We start from the raw sequence: 18,632 nt of genomic DNA, 5'->3' as shown, positions 1-18,632 counted from the left end.
ACCGTTATTATGCATAGTCCAAAGGTTAATTTGTAAAGTGTTGTGGACAGTATTTTAATGAAATCTGTTGCTGATTCTTTATGTTGGGGTGTCTGACAAACAACAGATTGCTTTAGTAAACTGTTGCAGAAGAAAAAACTATTGGAAGACATGAACTACATATTGCGCACCCACAATAAACTTACGGTTATGCACTTTTGAAGCACTCGAGTGGTTACATTTAAGCACATCACCTGAGCTTGGGATGCACATTATCGTTGTCGTGCCCTAGACTGGAGTGTCTATATACATACCACCTATTTATTTTTTGTTTTCCTATTTTAGGGCTGCCCTTAGCGTCTATTTATCCCTCTTAAATATGTCCACTAACACGTTTAATGCAAATATGCATTTTTTGCATAATAAGAAAATATGCTAATAGTTGTAAAACCGGTTAACAGCAATAGTTTTTTTCTCAGAAGGTGATCAAACTTTCAAAAACTCACACCACGGCATCCCTAGTTGTCAGACCTTTGAAGCTCCAAAAAGCACATAAAGGCAGCATAAAATGTATCCATATGACTCCAGTGGTTAAATCCAGAGCCATATAAAGAGAGAGTTGCGACAACGGAAGTTCTAAATGCTTGATCGTCACGTGATTCACGTAGACTCCAGATAGTTCCAGGAAGTGCTTTGCGGTCATTCCAAACTGTTAAGAGTGACAGAACTGCGATTTCTGGTAATTAGTAGTCAATAAATGCATTTATTTTCTATATTTATGTAACATACCGACATATGTATGTAGCATGAGTATGTTGTTACAGCGATGTTGTTTTTTTAAAGATCAAATCAGCTAATATTTGAGGATTAGTGTTCAGCTACCGTTATTTGCCTCAACTTATTTCAGGCTAGGGTTTCTGTTGCCTTTTTATGTTACCTCATGTTCATTGTTTTCACTAATCTCATGGTAACTAATGTCATATTTATGACTTTTCAGATAGTACAGAGACAGTCTGGTGACAGGTGATTTCCAGCTCGCACCGCACAATGGGTCAATGAACTATTAACCATTAGCAGCAGTTACGTAAATGTAAAATTTAGTGAAATGAAGCTTATTGTTTACAATTCTTACAATTCTATATATAGTAATATAATTATTTATGTATTATAAATATTATATATCTAATGTATAATTCTTACAATACTTATTCATATACACAATATATTCAGCTTTAAAACAACTTAAGCATACTCGTATATAAACTGCCGTTCAAAAGTTATGAGGTTGAAAATTCAGCTTGGCATCACAGGAGTAAATTACATTTTAAAATACATTAAAATAGAAAACAGTTATTTTAAATTGTAATAATATATTACGATATTACTTTTAAAAACGATGGATGAAACTGAATCAAGAGAACAGATTTTACAATTAATAGGGTGTTCGGTTGACTAACTTTATCCAGCTCCAATCCTTGCCTAATCTGTTAGTTATCCGATAACATCCCTTATCTCCTAATTTAATGAGCAATACTCAACTATAAGGTTTTAATTTACAAGTTATTTTTATTTAGATGTACTGATAATATACAGAATAAGATAATATTATTCTTTAAACGTCTCACCTTTTAAAAGTGCGTCGCAAATGGTTTGTTCTGCTGCATCTCTACGGCGCGGCATGTGTTTGCTGCTACTTCCGGGAACTATTGAGAGGCTCCACGAGCCGCCATTGCTGTAAAAAAAAACGTTCCATTGGAGTCAATGGAGTTGTCGCAACTCTCTCTCTATATGGCTCTGGTTAAATCCATATTTTCAGAAGCAGTATGATAGATGTGGGTGAGAAAGGGATCTATATTTAAGTCCTTTTTTTTTTAACCATAAATCTCCGCTTTCACTTTCACATACTTTTGTTTTTGTCGATTCTCTTTCTTTGTGCGTATTGCCTCCTACTGGGCAGGGAGGAGATTTTATAGTAAAAAAATAACTTGCATATTGATCTGTTTTTCACTCACACTTATATCACTACTGAAGAAATGGATTTAACCACTGAAGTCATATGAATTATTTTTATGTTCTTTTTGGAGCTTCAGAGTTCTGGCCACCATTAACTTGCATTGTATGGACCTACAGAGCTGAAATATTCATCTATAAATCTTCATTTGTGTTTGGCAGAAGCTTTATGTCCTTGTGATGGCGTAATGACTCACCTCAATCCGGGTGGCGGAGGACGAATCTCAGTTGCCTCCGTGTCTGAGACAGTCAATCCGCGCATCTTATCACGTAGCTTGTGTGTGGAGGCTTCACACTATTCTCCGCGGCATCCACGCGCAACTCACCATGTGCCCCACCGAGAGCGAGAACAACATTATAGCGACCATAAGGAGGTTACCCCATGTGACTCCACCGTCCCTGGCAACCGGGCCAATTTGATTGCTTAGGAGACCTGGCTGGAGTCACTCAGCATGCCCTGGATTTGAACTCGTGACTCCAGGAGTGGTAAAGAGAATTAAAATTTTTGGGTGAACTATTCCTTTAAGATATTCTGGTCACTTATTATGGCTTGGGTCCTCCTTCAAGGTGACTATATTGCATTTTGTTATTGTCCACCAGCCGAAAATTGTTAATTGATTGTTGGGAATCTCATAGTTGTGAATCCAATTTTTTGTCCAGATTCATATTCATTCACACAAAACAATTACTTGAATACACCTTTATGAGCTTGTATTCAATTTCTGAGTTCAAAGTCATTTTCTAGGACTTAAAGTAAAAAATGTGGTATAACTGTCTGGAGATGTTTAATATAATATTTGAAAAACATTTGTCCATCAAATCGAAGTCATGTTGTCTAGCAGAAAATGCTACTTTAGACCCTTATAATGACAAATGAGTTTGTGAAGTTTTTAAAAATATCATATATATATATATATATATATATATATATATATATATATATATATATATATATATATATATATATATATATATATATATAAAGAAAGCACGTTTTGTTCAGGCCAAATGGATTGACCTAAGAAAACGTAGTGTTTTTCAGTGACTCAGAAATTCAGGATATTTGTAAAAATATTTTTTACTTGATCATTAATAAAAATAAAAAAAATTATAAATTCAAGATGTGTACACTTACAAGGTATATTCAGGGTACAATGAATTTAATAAATGTTATTTTCACTTGATATCAGAAGCCATTTATTATCATTATTATTATTATTATTATTATTGTAGAAAATTATGTTTTTCAAAAATGAATGAAACCACCATGGACACAACTATTACATTTTTATGAACCTGATAAACTAGATACAAAGATTGCTTATCTTTTATCATTTCGGACAACCTTATTTGTCAACCACTGGCTAATAAAGATTGTGGGCAATGATGGAGATAACTCACAGAGAGAGATATTTACCATTGTTTAGCTTTCATTATGACATTGATTTGGTTTTTCTGGGTCATTAATAATGTTCTGGAAGATAATGTCAGCTGTTAAGAACATGGATCATATGGTGGCTGACGAAATGCTGGATGTGTCAGTATCAAAGCCCCCAGCTTTGCTCTTGCCAGTCATAAGGACATGAAAGCCATTTGTTGAACTAAAGACAACCTAGGAAACAGGGGCATAGCTGTTACTATTACTGTCGGTTAAATATTGGTTAGGGACTTGAACAAACTCCTAACCCTGACTATTAAAGGGATAGTTCACCCAAAAGTGATGATTCCCTCGTCATTGACTCACATTCATGACATCCCAGATGTGTATGACTTTCTTTCTTCTGCAGAACACAAACATGGATTTTTAGAAGAATATCTCAACTCTGTGGGTCCATATAATACAAGTGAATGGTGACTAAAACTTTGAAGCTCCCAAAATATAATAAAGGAAGCATAAAAGCAATTCATAAGACCCCAGTGTTTTAAACCATGTCTTCTGAAGTGATCCGATCAGTTTAAGAAAGAACAGACCAAAATATAACTCCTTTTTCACTATAAATCTTGACATACGCAGTCTCCTTGGCGATCATGATTTCAAGCTCGATTACACATCCTACAGTGCCATTTGGTGTATGCGTCAAGCACTAGAAAGTGTAATCGAGCTTGAAATCATGATCGTGCCTAGAGGCTGCAATGACAAGATGTACAGTGATAAAAGAGTTACATTTTGGTCTGTTCTCATCCCAAATTAGATTGAATCGCTTCAGAAGACATGCATTAAACCACTGGAGTCATATGGATTACTTTTAAGCTGGCTTTGTTTTGTTTTTGTAGCTTCAAAGTTTTGGTCACCATTCACTTGCATTGTATGGACTTACAGAGCTGAAATATTCTTCTAAAAATCTTCTTTTTTGTGAAAAAAGAGAAAGGCATACACATCTAGGATGGCATGAGTACGAGTTAATGATGAGAGGACCCATCTGCAGAGAAAAGATTTCCATTAGCAAACTCGTATATCAGATTTGAAATGAGTGTTATTGGTAGAGTAGCTGCTGTGCTGAGCTAATGTTTAGCTTTCAGATGTTGCGTCTCAGCAGCAGTGCCATTTGGGCTTATTTAAGTCAAAAGGGGCCTTATGGGATCTGTCATGCTGATAATCTGGGGCTAAAGCCTGTATACACATACTGCTGTTTACACAACCCTGGCTTTCTTCAACAGCCTTTTAGAGACAAACACTTTTCACAGATATATTCTGCTTCAGAACAGACTGCAGAAGTTCCATAGTTATCATTAGACCCAGATGTCTTTCAGGAGTCCTTAATATCCTGCATAGTTCAGCTTCAACAATTAATTCTGAAGAATTTGGCTGCATCAGAAAATGTAGGCAGCTGACATGCTACCTTATCAGGTAATGGCTTAACAGGCAGTGTTTTTTGAATTAATGGAACTCTTAAGCAAACTGGTCTCAGAACAGTTTGAAACGCACCTTATTTTCATCCTACCTCCGTATGCAGCCTCCAAAGGCAGCATTTTCCAGTTTTTGGACGCAGCCCTGATTAGCTGGTTCAGAAAGTGGCGTACACGGAGTACCTTGTGGTACCCAGAAAAATATAATGAAATGTGAATATAAAAACATCATATGATTGGGTTAGGATATTACAGGGTATGATTAGGACATTTTTGGAACTATCATTCACCATGGTATTACCCTTGTAACACCACAGTCCTTCATAGAGCTAATCTTTTTCTTATCTCATCATTCTTCTCTTTACTTTCCCTTTATCACTGCTCCCGCACTTCATCCTGTCATATCGGCTGCATCCACTCTGACCCCATCAACCTCTTTATAGAATTGACACTTTCTATAGTACGTTCTCTTTATTTGCTTTCATATGAATATGATTTCATTTTATTATATTCTGCCATTAATTTTTAGGACTTTACAGAAGCAATGTAGCAAACATGGTACAATGATAGTACCAAGATAGACATTAATACCATGGTTCTGGATGGTTACCATGGTAGCCTACTTTTCCAAAAAATGGTAATAGCATGGTGCTTTTTTAAAAGTGATTAATCTAATGGCTTATTTGTTTAAACAAAACGTAAACTAGTTTTGGCTGAATCAGGGAGCTTCTTCAGTTTACGACAGTATTCTATGAAAGACATATTGGATTTCAATCTGCAAGCAACATGACCACCCCATTATAATTAATAAAGATCAACACTGCAAATGATGTGATGTCGGAATGCTGTTTTAATCAAGTATTATTTTTTTAATTATCTTACAATAAAATACTGTGCATTGAGTGGCCTTTTTTTCTAAACTGTTACTCCTCTGAGGCAACACCACTTTGGTGATCATGGGGCCGAATTCCCTAAGGCATATTTGTGCCCTCAAAGGGCACTGCGGGATGGGGAGGCCACTCGAAAGGTTGTTCCAAATGAAAGTGAGAAAATTAATGACAGGACTGTTAGAGAAGGGTACATTCATAGCCTTGTTCCTTTCAGAATACTTTCTTCAAAGGCTCTGTACTTCAGAGTGAGTAGGTGAAAGACATGATCACATTCGATTGGAATTCCCCCCGATATGCTGTAGCGTGCGCTGTTAAAGACACCTACTTTTTTTAAACGCTTCCGCGATTTACAAGGAAATCTCACATTGATGCAGTAATACTGCTATTGTGAGATTATTAAGAGATTTTACTTTTGTTTTTATTATTAAAATGTCCACCATTTTCTGCACGACAAGAAGGGCACCTTTAGACTTGTGAATGAAAGAGGCCCCCCTCTGTGCACACCACTGGGTTCAGATGGGTTTGATTAGGTTTGGATCTAAACTCTGCAGAAAGGTTGCTTTCCAGGAGTGGATTGGCTAACTCAATAGCCGCGCTTCTATTGTGGGGCCAAATGAGGCTGTGGTAGGGCGATCCAGGGCCAGTTCCGTTCCCACTGTAAGTTCCGGGGCTTCATTATGCCGCCTCCCGCCAATTACCCTTGGGTTTAAGAAGGCCAACTGGGAGTTGAGGTGGGGTCATTGTCAAAGGCGGAGTTTTGCTGAGTTTTCAGAGGTTTTAGCAACAAGAGACTCCTTTCCCAATTTTTCATATCTTGCTACAAGCTTAACTCAACAGATCAACAGCGAATGGAGAATTGCCAGTACTTGTCAGTAGATAAAATCAGGGCTGATAAATGTTTGGCCAGATAAAAATGTGCAACATTTGATTGACGGCATCTGCCGAAACAACAAATACGTGATAAAGTATATTGTTGCAGAAACAAGTGCACAACAGTACAGGTTTGACATAAATACAATTAAAAAACATTGTGTTGTGTTCCTTTCAAGGACTAGCTAGTCTCCAGAGTCTGATACCTCAACTTGTGTTTCCCTCTTGCTTGTGAAATGGGCAGGGTGTCTGATGTTGGCACGAGAAGGGCATATTAAGGGTGGGTTTTGGGGAAATGCTTTGGAGCTATTGGCCCGATGGTAGGACTGCAAATTTATTTGGGTCTTGCGGCTTGAGGTCCGAGGCTATTGGCCCCAGCTGACCAGCTGGTAGCCCTTGCTCGCACTGGCTCGATAGTGGAAATGCGGCTGATGGATATAGCCTCCTCCTTATTTTTTTTATAATTGTATTTTAGTTGTTTTGTTGTGTTTTTGTTTTGTGCACTTTTTTTTGTGGTTTTGTTTTGTTTCAGGTCAAATTTGAATATGCATGTCCTACATAAGCATCATGACTCAACATGTCAGGACCAAGTGCACTAATCTCTGTGCCACCTCGGCTGCGACAAAAACAGCCAGTTATAAGAACTGAAATTATTATAGGGTGTTCTCACACTAGGCGATCTGTACCGTACCTGAGCACGTTTGACCCCCAAAGTCCAGTTTGTTTTATTAGCGTGATCACTCCGTTCCATGCCCAGGCACGGTTCAGATGGCTCAGGCACGGTACGCATCTAGTGTGATCGTTAACCGTGGCCAAGCACAGAACTCAAAACATGACACCAGTGATTCGACTGTTCCATTTAACAAACATGGTGGCAAAAGGATCACGGAGGTGCAGTGTTAACTGGGAATTTGGGCCGACGAGAATATGCAGGAACAACTGGATACAACACACATGACCTCTGAGATATTTGGTAAAATTTGCGACTATCTTCGTGCTTGTGGATACCAAAGAACCATTGAGCAATGTCGTGACAAGCCGAAAAAATTGCAGGTTCAGTATCTGAAGGTAAATCTGGCAGCTCACTGGACGAAATGGATAAATTCCAGTAGTACGATGCTGTCAACAATTAGGCATATGAGAGGGCCGTGTGTGACCGCACCCCAAACGACTCCAAATAAGCTACAAAGTAACGTTAGAATGATGGACTCCATTGTGCTGTGTGAGAGCACTTTTCTTCAAAACAAAAAGTCGCTTAAATTACATAAGCGTACTCAGGCCCGGAACGTTAAGTGCAATGTGAGTGCAGGCCAGCAGGGGAGTGGTTAGGGAGGACAATCGTGCTTGGGCACGGTACAAGGCAGCCAGGACTAATATGAGTACGCCCATAGATTTGAATGGTAGTCACTTAAAACTAAGTATGTCAGTCACACTATTAAAGCTAAGAAGTATTTCTATCATCATTCAGTAAACATGTAATACCTAGATGACTTCATGAACACAGCTAATCTACTTCTGCAATGGCTGTGGCATTTATCTTATATCAACAGGCTTTGTTGCCCGTATTTATTGTCGTTCCAAGCGTAGTGTGCTCGGATAATTTCCTGCAGGGATATTTGTTACAGTGAGTGTCTAAGCACATCTCCATCACTCAGCAAGGCGTTTGAACTTCTAAGCTCTTTAAACAGGAATCAAGTGTGTGTTTTAATGCCAAAATATTTCCCCAACGTGCATCCACCTGAAACATCATTACTGTCTTTAATTTACCTCAGAGTAAAGAAGCCAATGGAAAGAGGTTTGTAATGTTCACTTCATAAAATTGGAAGTAAATTATATGAATGATATGCCATCCTTTATTTGGGAACAATACTTGAATATAAATTATAGATGCATTGATTATTAGTGGTGCTTTCTAAGACAACTCATCACTTTTACTATTTTTCATACTTGGGCTAGGGAGTTTGTTCAAATCCCTAATCATATCTAGGGACCGACTCGGGGTGGGTTCATTTTAGTTGGGCTAGTAAGCAACCACCCAGAACACCCTTACAACCGCAAAGCAATGTGCCTAAAACCACTGGGAATACCTTAGCAACTGCATACAGAAGTATTTCCCTTGCAGCCATCAACAACATCCAAGCATTGTGGCAGCAAGTTTTGTACAAGGAATCACCACTCACATTTTCTTTAGAAAATGTAAAAATCTAGTAATGAATTTGGTCCGCAAGGCATTGTGTGGCAATACACAAACTTGACCCTTAAATTTATTTTATCACAGTTGCAGCCGAGATATTAAGTGTTCCGAGTATCAGCATGTTCATGGGTTAGGAAATCACTTGGCAAGCGTTTACAGAGATGGTTCTGTAATGTGAATATTCCAATGGCAGCTTATGATTGGTTCACTTGCACCTGTCTCTGCAGGCTTGGCAGCTGAGATTCAGTCATCTGGTCGGCTATGGGGCGAAGTATTACTCGTACCTGATGTCACGGGCCGTGGCCTCCATGGTGTGGAAGCAGTGTTTCCATAAAGATCCCTTGAACAGGTGTGTATGTTTTTAAGAAGCAGAGCTTAATTCAATGTTAAAGCTGAAGTGTGTAACCTATCCCAGCTTAATATGCATGGAAATTTATAAATAAGCCATACGTGGATTGATTTCCTCAAACTGCGAACACTGTCTCTGTGGCGCTAAAAAAATATTTCCATTTACTTGAGCATCCCAACCACCTTGCACCGAAACATTTATTCAACCAATGGCGTAAGTTTGGGGCAGTACTACCTATTTGTTTTCGATCAATGTCAGACAAGGGAATGTTCAGAAAAGTTGTCTGAAAGCAAGTTTACATTTTGCATTTCCGTTTGTTGCCGCTATTGGCACAGAAATGAAACATTTTACATTAGTTTTAGCTTAAAAACATTTGCTTAATGTTTGTCTTAAACATTTTGAAAATTGTTGATTTTAGTCAAAGAAAATAAAACTCGTCATGAAATGCTAAACCAGTCATATTAGTATTGAGATCGCTACAACCAGAGGTGGAAGTCATCCAAATATGGGCAGAAAGGATCGTTAACCCTAATTACATATGGCCATCAGGAGATGGCACCAACAATTTAAAAAAAATTCAAAATTAAAACGTGTCAGACTGTAACAGACCAAACTTTAAGCAAACTTATCAAACATTTAGATTTATTTTTTTATTTAAACATGTTTGATAATCATTTAAACTAATTGAAATAATAGCATTATAATGAGTATACTGACATAGTACTTTAGCTACTTTTTTCTATTATTTTGTTGTGAATTCTTCATGCTTTTTAGACCTATTAATTTGTGTTTTTTTAAGTGTATTGCATGACATGCATTTGTTACAGCAATGCAATATTTATGTAACTTAATTCACCTGTGCATTTGCTTTATCGTAATTTTTTCATCAACAGTATTCAGTAAAATCATTTAATTATTGTCACAATGCTACTTTTTCATCTTGTCCTTGTTGTTGACATTATTTTTTAAAAGTCATTCGTCAACAAACTTTTTCATCAGTAATTTCATCTAAAACTGAATAGCTTTATAGAAAACCTGGAAATATCTGGGAATTTTTAAAGGTGTGGTTTCCAGGCCTGAAAGAGTCTTGGAAACTACAATAGTGAACATTCGTTGTTCTACTTATGCTCAACTCAAAATATTTCATTGTTAAAATATTGCTTTGTGGCAGATTGAATCTCTATAAAATTGTTTTTTAAAATCCTTATTCAGTCATGGAAAACTTGTGAACACAAATATGAAATCAACTTTAAATCAATAATCTTGAATATATTTCTGTACCCCTACCCAAAGAACACCACCATACCTTCACCACACTGTAGTTTTGTTCTTGAGCTTTTTTTTGTTTGGGCAGTTTTGAACATGTCAGGCAATTTGAGAGGGTGTATTGGCTTAGATTGTGGGAATAATGCTGGTAGTGTAAAGTAAACTTGCATCTGCTCACGTTGTTGCAGGGAAACCGGAGAACGTTACCGCAGAGAGATGCTGGCACATGGGGGAGGGAAGGAGCCCATGCTGATGGTTGAAGGTAAGCAACCGACTCACTTCTTTCACTGGAGGAGTTACAAGTCTGCACTGGAGAGAATAAATGCAGTGCTAGTTCTGACAGCATTTCTTTGTGCCTGCTATTGTAGTTCCCTGTTGTTGCAAGAAAACATCTGTGCAAGTATGTGTAATAATAGCTTAGAATTTACCAGAAACTAAGTGTAGTGATTCTTTACTAATAACAGTACTTTAAAAACTTAGTTCAGTGCCCTTAATAGATCTGAAGCCACCCAAAAAAAATGTATAGTAAGAAGGACTTGGACCACTCTTATAAAGATGATTAGGAGAAATTGCAATGCTCAATATGGTGGCTGTAGGAATGGAAAACCAACCTTTTAGTTAAGAGCCAATTGCCTCGTTTATTTTTATTTATTGGTGATGTTTATAGTGAGGTTTTATTGGTGATGTGGCATATGTTATAAAAACATACTCTTGGCAAACAGTTTGAGATTGAAGTAGATAGCTGTACTTGCATACATTTGCTAAAGTCCCACAAATACATTCAAGCTAGTTACCTTCAATCACCTGTAAACTGTAGGGATGCACAATATATTGATGACCTGCCAAAATTTGTGTTTTCTTAATATGATCGGTAACTTTACTAAATTATTGGGATCAAACGCATTTTTCTGTGATTTCTGGTTTCATTTTAAGTATGTGATTTCTAGGGATGCACCATTATGAAACTTTTTATTGAAACAAAACAACCTTTTACAAGATTTATTGTGGTGTGATGGATTATGGAAATTGCCGTCCAGACCGCTAGAGGGTGCCACTTGCTTACACAATGCTAACTGATGTGCTGACTGAAGCACTGATTGCGGCCTATTTTTAAACGCAGCCTTTCAAGCTTTCATAATTGTGGAAGAGCATATTGCAATTTCAATCTTAACTCAATCAATCGTGCAGCCTAAAATGGATACCAAAGCAATTTCTCAGACATCAAAGTTTGCTGGTTTCAAAGCGTTTTGGATGGTTTTACCTCATGTATGTAAGTGCCACTTTCACAACTGTCAGGTCTGTAACTACGGTTTTTCCTCATTAATGTGAGAACAAAACTTATTATAAATTAAATATAACTTGTTCTTAGGAGTGCCAACCTTCTATATTCTGTGGCTATCATTATTTAAGGATTGTGCATTTTGAATTCAAATTTTTTTTACAAAGTGTTGATAATTATTAAAGAAACATTATTTTATCATATCTGCGTTTTCATGCTTAAAACCATTTCGCTGATGGTTTTAATTTAAAAAATCAGCAGCTGATACATTGGTGCATCCCTAGTGATTTCACTAGGTGTGAACACTATTTTAGTCTAGCAGGCAGCGCATATGCTCCTACACACTGCACTGTTCAAATCTGCCTTGTGACATTTCCCCATCACGTGTGCTTCTCTTTTCCCATTATTTCCTGTTTACTTGACTCTTGCTTCATAATAAAAAAGTTGCCTTAAGGCAAAAAATAAACTGAAAAGCAGTTTAGATGTATAATATAGACTATCATATCAGTTATCGGCAGTAACTAACTATTATTGGTTATTGATATTTTCTAAAATTCCCATATTGCTGCATCTAATTCCTTATTGTTGGATTTGTAAGCAACTGTAGTACTCCATCCGTAAAGTAATAGTTTCCCCTTAAAATTCTGTTATAGTTTACTCGCCTGCATTTTGTTCAAAATCCATATGGCTTTCTTCTGCAGAACACAAAAGGAAAAATTGTGAAGAGTGTCCCAGTCCGTCTTTTCAGTACAATGGCAGTGGATAGTGACTTCACTTTCATGCTTCAAAAATAATGCAAAAGTATCATAAATGTAGTCCATGTGTCTCATGCTTCATATTCCAAGACTTTTGAAGGCATACGATAGGCGACATGTCACACTTCAGCTCTAAAGTGAGTGACTAACTGTCATTGTATTGAAAATATCCCCACCGGGATATTTATAAAAATAAATTCTCCTTTTGTGTTTGGCATAAGAAAGAAAGTCATGTGGTTTTGAAAGACCATGCTGCTTTCTGAGCCGTTGTTATCTGCTGCCCCCTCAACCAGACGTGGCTGGCTCCCAGACCTCTGTAAGGTCCAGGCTGGTATAGATTGGGGAGCGGAGAGAGGAAAGTGGCAGTTTGACGGCATGCTGATTGAAGTCCTGTGTTCTCTAGCCGTGGGTGGCACAGAGCCGTCTTTCATGGCCCTCAGCTTTCCCAGGGACTTTTAATTTAGAAGCAAAAACTGGCTAAAAGAACAATAGCACACCTGATGGTGATATGTATGGGTTTTAGATACAGGAGAACAAGGGGGTTCAAGTTCATCTAAGGGCTGTTTACACCTGGTATTAGGGTTATTTCAGGTTATTGGAACACAATGATAAAACAAGAGTTTTAAACTTTGCCAGCTACATGTAGCTTTACAAGGAAATAATCGTCCAATCTGGACATTTTAATAAGTGACATACATGAACAATACTTAATGGAACTTCACATCTGAAGCTCAGTTAATACAGGTATTTGCCGTTGCTGGTTCAAACCAAATGATGCGCCCAAGCCTTCATTAGTAATTCAAAAATGTCACTTCAGAAATAGTATCACGGCTTGTGCTGTTTCTAACAAGTTATTGGATAAACGAGAGAGAGAGAGAGAGAGACGGAGACAGAGTGTGTGCGTTCACCTGTTGCCACACCCAAGCAGAGATGCAGTCAGCTTTCTGAAGATCAGCTTTCTCAGTGGAAAAATAGCCGTCCAAGTGAGGGTATTTCTCCCTATTACACAGTAGCCGGTGCGCAATCGTTTTTCACTATATAAACTGCAATGTCCTCCGCCATTTCAAACAGTGTGTCCACACCAATGTGGAAAGTCTGATAAGAGGTAAGCTTCTTTAGGTAAGTTTGTGTAATTAATCAGTCTGTGTCTCTCAGCTGTGATGAGCCGTAATGAAGAAGTTGTTTGTTTAAAGCTATTTCCTTGCTTTAGTGACGTAGTAATAATACAAGTGATTACAGGGTGCTGTATGTAAACACTTGATGATGCGGATCCACTTCACGTCACCTAACTGGCTCATATTACACACAAAAAAGAATATTTTGCCACCACATGCTGCTAATATATATATCAAGTAAAAATATAAAAATACATGTTAAGCTCTTAACACATATGCACTGCTCTTGCACTTTAGTTTAGAATGGTACGAACACAAGCGGAGTGATACAACACAGTGAAGCGTAAAAGTGCTGATGGTGTGCGACCATCAGCACTCATTGAATGTCTCTCTCTCTCTCTCTATCTATCTATCTATCTATCACTATGTCATATTACTACTAGCATTTGTGCAAATTAACAGTGATATGTCTTGTTTGACTACTTGCAATTAGATCACTTGAAAGGGATCTTAATACCAGGTGTAAACGGTATTAAAATGTTTCTTAATGGGGTTTCAACTAAAAGTGCTTTTAGCTTGCACTGCTAAGTAAACACTCCTTTCACTGCCAAATGATTAGACTCTGTGTGTGTCTGCATGACTCAGATGATTTTTAAATTATACAGACTTTGATTATACCGGATTAATTATGCCATGAAAAGTTGATAGAATGCCTAATCCATGTTTGTCTTTATGATCCGGGCATTAAAATACATTTCAGTGACTCTTAAAAAGTATATATGGGAGAAGTTGTGAACTTTTGTGATTTTTTTTTTTAAAGGCGTTTAATTTTCTAAAGTTCAGCATGTATATGGGCAAATATCACGAAAACAAATGTTTGTCATATTTCACCCCAAAATCGAAATAAAGAGTAGTTTGCTGATTGAAAGTGAAGCCTATTTTAGGACCATTAAGGTGGTTTTCATTGTGACATTATTTTCATGACAATTATGCAGTTTCTTTTTTCTTTTTTTTTTTTAAATAAGCAAAAATTATTTTAAGGCAGTGAAACAAATACTACAGTGATATTTGAATATTTTTTAAATAATATATAATTTATTGCCTTGTGACATTATTTTCATGACAATTATACATATGAATTGAAGGCAGTACAACAAATACTACCATAATAAATTAATACTTTACAATTTAAATAATATGTAATGAATTGCCTTTTTATGACAATTATGCAAAAAAAGTAGTGTGTGTGTGTGTGTGTGTGTGTGTGTGTGTGTGTGTGTGTGTGTGTGTGTGTATATATATATATATATATATATATATATATATATATATATATATATATATATATATTTTTTTTTTTTTTTTTAATTTTTTTTATGACAGCATAAATTAAAGACAGTACAACAAATACTACCATGCTGAATAAATACTTTACAATTTAAATAATATAAAATGTATTGCCTTTTATATATTATTCTCACGCACCTTACAGTCTAGCTGGTCCCACAAAAGCTCAGTGGGGTTAAGATCCATAACACTCTTTTCCAATTATCTGTTGTCCAATGTCTGTGTTTCTTTGCCCACTCAAACCTTTTCTTTTATTTTTTTTGTTTACTTTTTTTGCCATTTTTGACCTCATATTGACCTTAAGACATGCCAGTCTATTGCATACTGTGACAACTCAAAAACAAACACAAAGACAATGTTAAGCTTCATTTAACAAACCAAATAGCTTTCAGTAGTGTTTGATATAATGGAAAGTGATTTTCTAGAACCAAATTAGCAATTTAGCATGAATACTCAAGAATAAGGTGTTTGAGTGATGGCTGCTGGAAATGGGGCCTGTCTAGATTTGATCAAAAATAACCTTTTTCCATATAGTGATGGTGCTTTATTTTACATCAGTAATGTCCTGACTATACTTTGTGATCAGTTGAATACTACTTTGGTGAATTAAAGGAGCAATTTCCTTCCTAAACAACAAAATCTGTACATTATTCCAAACTTTTGGCTGGTAGTGTCTGTATAATATATGTTAGTGCTGTCAGTTGATTTTTTTTAACTTTATTTTAATCACGATTAATTGCTTAATTTTTTTGTAGTGTATCATGATTAATTGCAGATTTTAAAAGGGCTGAGATTTGACACTTTATTTACTTATTTTCCTGTCAAAATACATTTATTTCCATCTTGCAAAAGAAAACAAAGCAGAGATTATTTTATTTATGTAGATAACCTCTGCAGCTCTATCATAGCAGAGAGTGTATCGGTCAAGTAGTGTGACCGTACCACCCATAGAATGTCTATGGGACCGTGGCATTTTGCTATTTTAAATGCCAAGTTTTTAGGCTCCCTGGAATTTTGGCCCATTCCTCTGGAAAAGAACTGGTCTAACTGAGTCAAGTTTGTGGGCCTCCTTGTTCACACATTCTTGTTCTGTTCTGCCCTCAAATTTTGGATTGAGGTCAGGATTTGTGATAGCCACTCTAATATCATGACTTTGTTGTCCTTAAGCCATTTTGCTACAACTTTGGAGGTATGCTTGGGGTCATTGTCCATTTGGAAAACCCATTTGCAAACAAGCTTTTTACAGGCTAATGTCTTGCTTCAATATATCCAAATAATCTTCCTTCCTCATGAAGCCATCTATTTTGTGAAGTGCACCAGTCCCTCCTGCTGCAAAGCACCCCCACAACATGATGCTGCCACCCCCATACTTCACGGTTGGGATGGTGTTCTTCGGCTCCCAAGACTCACTCTTTTTCCTCCAAACATAAGGATGGTCATTATGGCCAAACTGTGAAATTTTTGTTTCATTAGACCGGAGGACATTTCTCCAAAAAGTAAGATATTTGTCCCCATGTGCACTTGCAACTGTTATCTGGCTTTTTATTTCTTTCTTTTTTTTTTTTGTGGTTTTCCTTGCTGAGCAGCCTTTCAGGTTTTGTTGATATAGGACTCGTTTTACTGTGGATATAGATACTTGCCTACTTGTTTCCTCCGGCATCTTCACAATGTCCTTTGCTGTTGTTCTGGGATTGATTTGCACTTTTTGCACCAAACTACGTTCAGCTCTAGGAGACAGAATGTGTCTCCTCCCTGAGCGGTATGATGGCTGTGTGGTCCCATGGTGTTTTTACTTGGGTACTATTTTTTGTACAGATGAATGTGGTATCTTCGGGTATTTGGAAATTGTTCCCAAGTATGAACCAGACTTGTGGAGGTCCACAATTTTTGGGCTGATTTCTTTTGATTTTCCCATGATGTCAAGCAAAGAGACACTGAGTATGAAGATAGGCCTTAAAATACATCCACAGGTACACCTCCAATTGACACCAATTAGCCTATAAGAAGCTAATTGTCTAAAGGGTTGCAATATTTTTCTGGAATTTTCCAAGCTGCTTAAAGGCACAGTTAACGTTTGACCCACTGGAACGGTGATATAGTCAATTAAAAGTGAAACAATCTGTCTGTAAACAATTGTTGGAAAAATGACTTGTGTCATGTGCAAAGTAGATGTCCTAAACAACTTGCCAAAACTAGTTTGCTAATATTAAATCTGTGGAGTGGTTAAAAATTTTGTTTTAATGACTTCAACCTAAGAGCATGAAAACTTCTGACTTCAACAGTATATACACACACACACACACACACACACACACACACACTGTAATCATTTAAATAATATACATTTAAAATACCTTTTTCACATTACAGCAATGAGTGATTGTTTTTATGTTTACTTTATGGCATTGACAATTAAATGTGCATAATTGTCATTTTAAATTATCTAAAAAGACCAAGAATAGTATTAATAATATTAATGCAAAACACAATTTCTTATTCCTGTCTTTTTGATTTTAGAGTGAAATATTCACTCTTGACAGGTTTCGTGAGATCTATGTGCATCAATGCTCAAATCTTACAAGAATATTTACATGAATAACATTTTTGTAAATTGTTGAATAGGCTATAAGCCACATGATTCATGTTCACAATGGTGGACTGCTCTTTGTAACCTCATAATCCTTGATACTTTTTTTTTCACAAAGCCTTTGAGGCCTCTATAATTTTAATTACAGAGTTAGTGATGAAGTAATTTCAAGCTTCAGGTAGATTATGAGGTTATTGCTTACAATTCGTGACATGTTTCAAATACTTACAAATGCAGACTGAAGTCAAACCGTGGAACAACCAGAAAATCTTTTCAGCTGCCGGCAGGGACACTGTAATTATCTTCTTAGTCTTTAAATGTTGCTCAACCGATTGAAGTCTAAGAAATATGCAAGAAAACCAGAGCCTAGGCAACTATAACTCACTTTGCTGAGCTTTAGGAACAAGTACCTAAACATTAAAAGGATAGTTCTTTAAAAAACAAAAATGTTTTCATTACTCACTGTCATGTAGTTCCATATGACTTTCTTCCATGGAACTCAAAAAGTGAATTTTGTTACAAATATCCTCGCCACTTTTTTCATATAATGAAAGTGAATGAGGACTGGGGTTGTCGGCTACAAAAAAAAATTAAAGTACCAAAATTTAAGTTAATATTCACTGATAATCTACCAATATTGTGCTTTTTGGTTATTTTGGAGCTTGAAAGCTCCAGTCCTCATTCAGTTTCATTATATGGAAACGTGTGGCCAAGATATTATTCATAAATTCACATTTAGTGTTCCATGGATGAAAGAAAGTCACATGGGTATACGGAACAACACAGAGGTGTGCAAATTGATAGAATCTTCATTTGTGGGTGAACTATCCCTTTAATATAAATGTTTTCGAATTTTAGGCTTATTCCTTATGCTTATTTGACCTCTCTGTCACCCTGTACTTTTTACACATGAAAACCAAACCAGATTAACCTGAGTCATGTTCCACCATGTCTAGCTGTGCCCACGTAACCGCACAACTTGTAGGTGTGGCACAGCCCACGGGAGCCAAAGAACAGCATTTAAACTGGGATTAATTGAGGAGAGATGAGCCTGCCTCACTTTGATGTGTCCTCATTTTCATTATCCTCCATTCTAAGTCTTTGGCTATTCTGACCAATCAGAGTGAGCGCCCTCATCCTATTG

General features: G+C 36.8%; 1 protein-coding gene across 1 annotated transcript in view; it reads left to right on the top strand.

The window, feature by feature from the left end:
* The window catches only part of mipepa (mitochondrial intermediate peptidase a), a 35,413-nt gene that overhangs the window by 12,797 nt on the left and 3,984 nt on the right, over positions 1-18,632 (top strand). The window contains exons 17-18 of the mRNA XM_052107244.1: positions 9,018-9,139; positions 10,594-10,667. Coding sequence (XP_051963204.1) covers positions 9,018-9,139; positions 10,594-10,667 — 196 coding nt within the window. The remainder of the gene's footprint in view (positions 1-9,017; positions 9,140-10,593; positions 10,668-18,632) is intronic.

Source organism: Xyrauchen texanus, chromosome 36 (genome assembly GCF_025860055.1).
Source record: "Xyrauchen texanus isolate HMW12.3.18 chromosome 36, RBS_HiC_50CHRs, whole genome shotgun sequence".
In the NCBI taxonomy this organism is placed as follows: domain Eukaryota; kingdom Metazoa; phylum Chordata; class Actinopteri; order Cypriniformes; family Catostomidae; genus Xyrauchen; species Xyrauchen texanus.
Note: the sequence above shows the minus strand (reverse complement) of the source record. Positions and strands in the feature narration are given on the sequence as shown.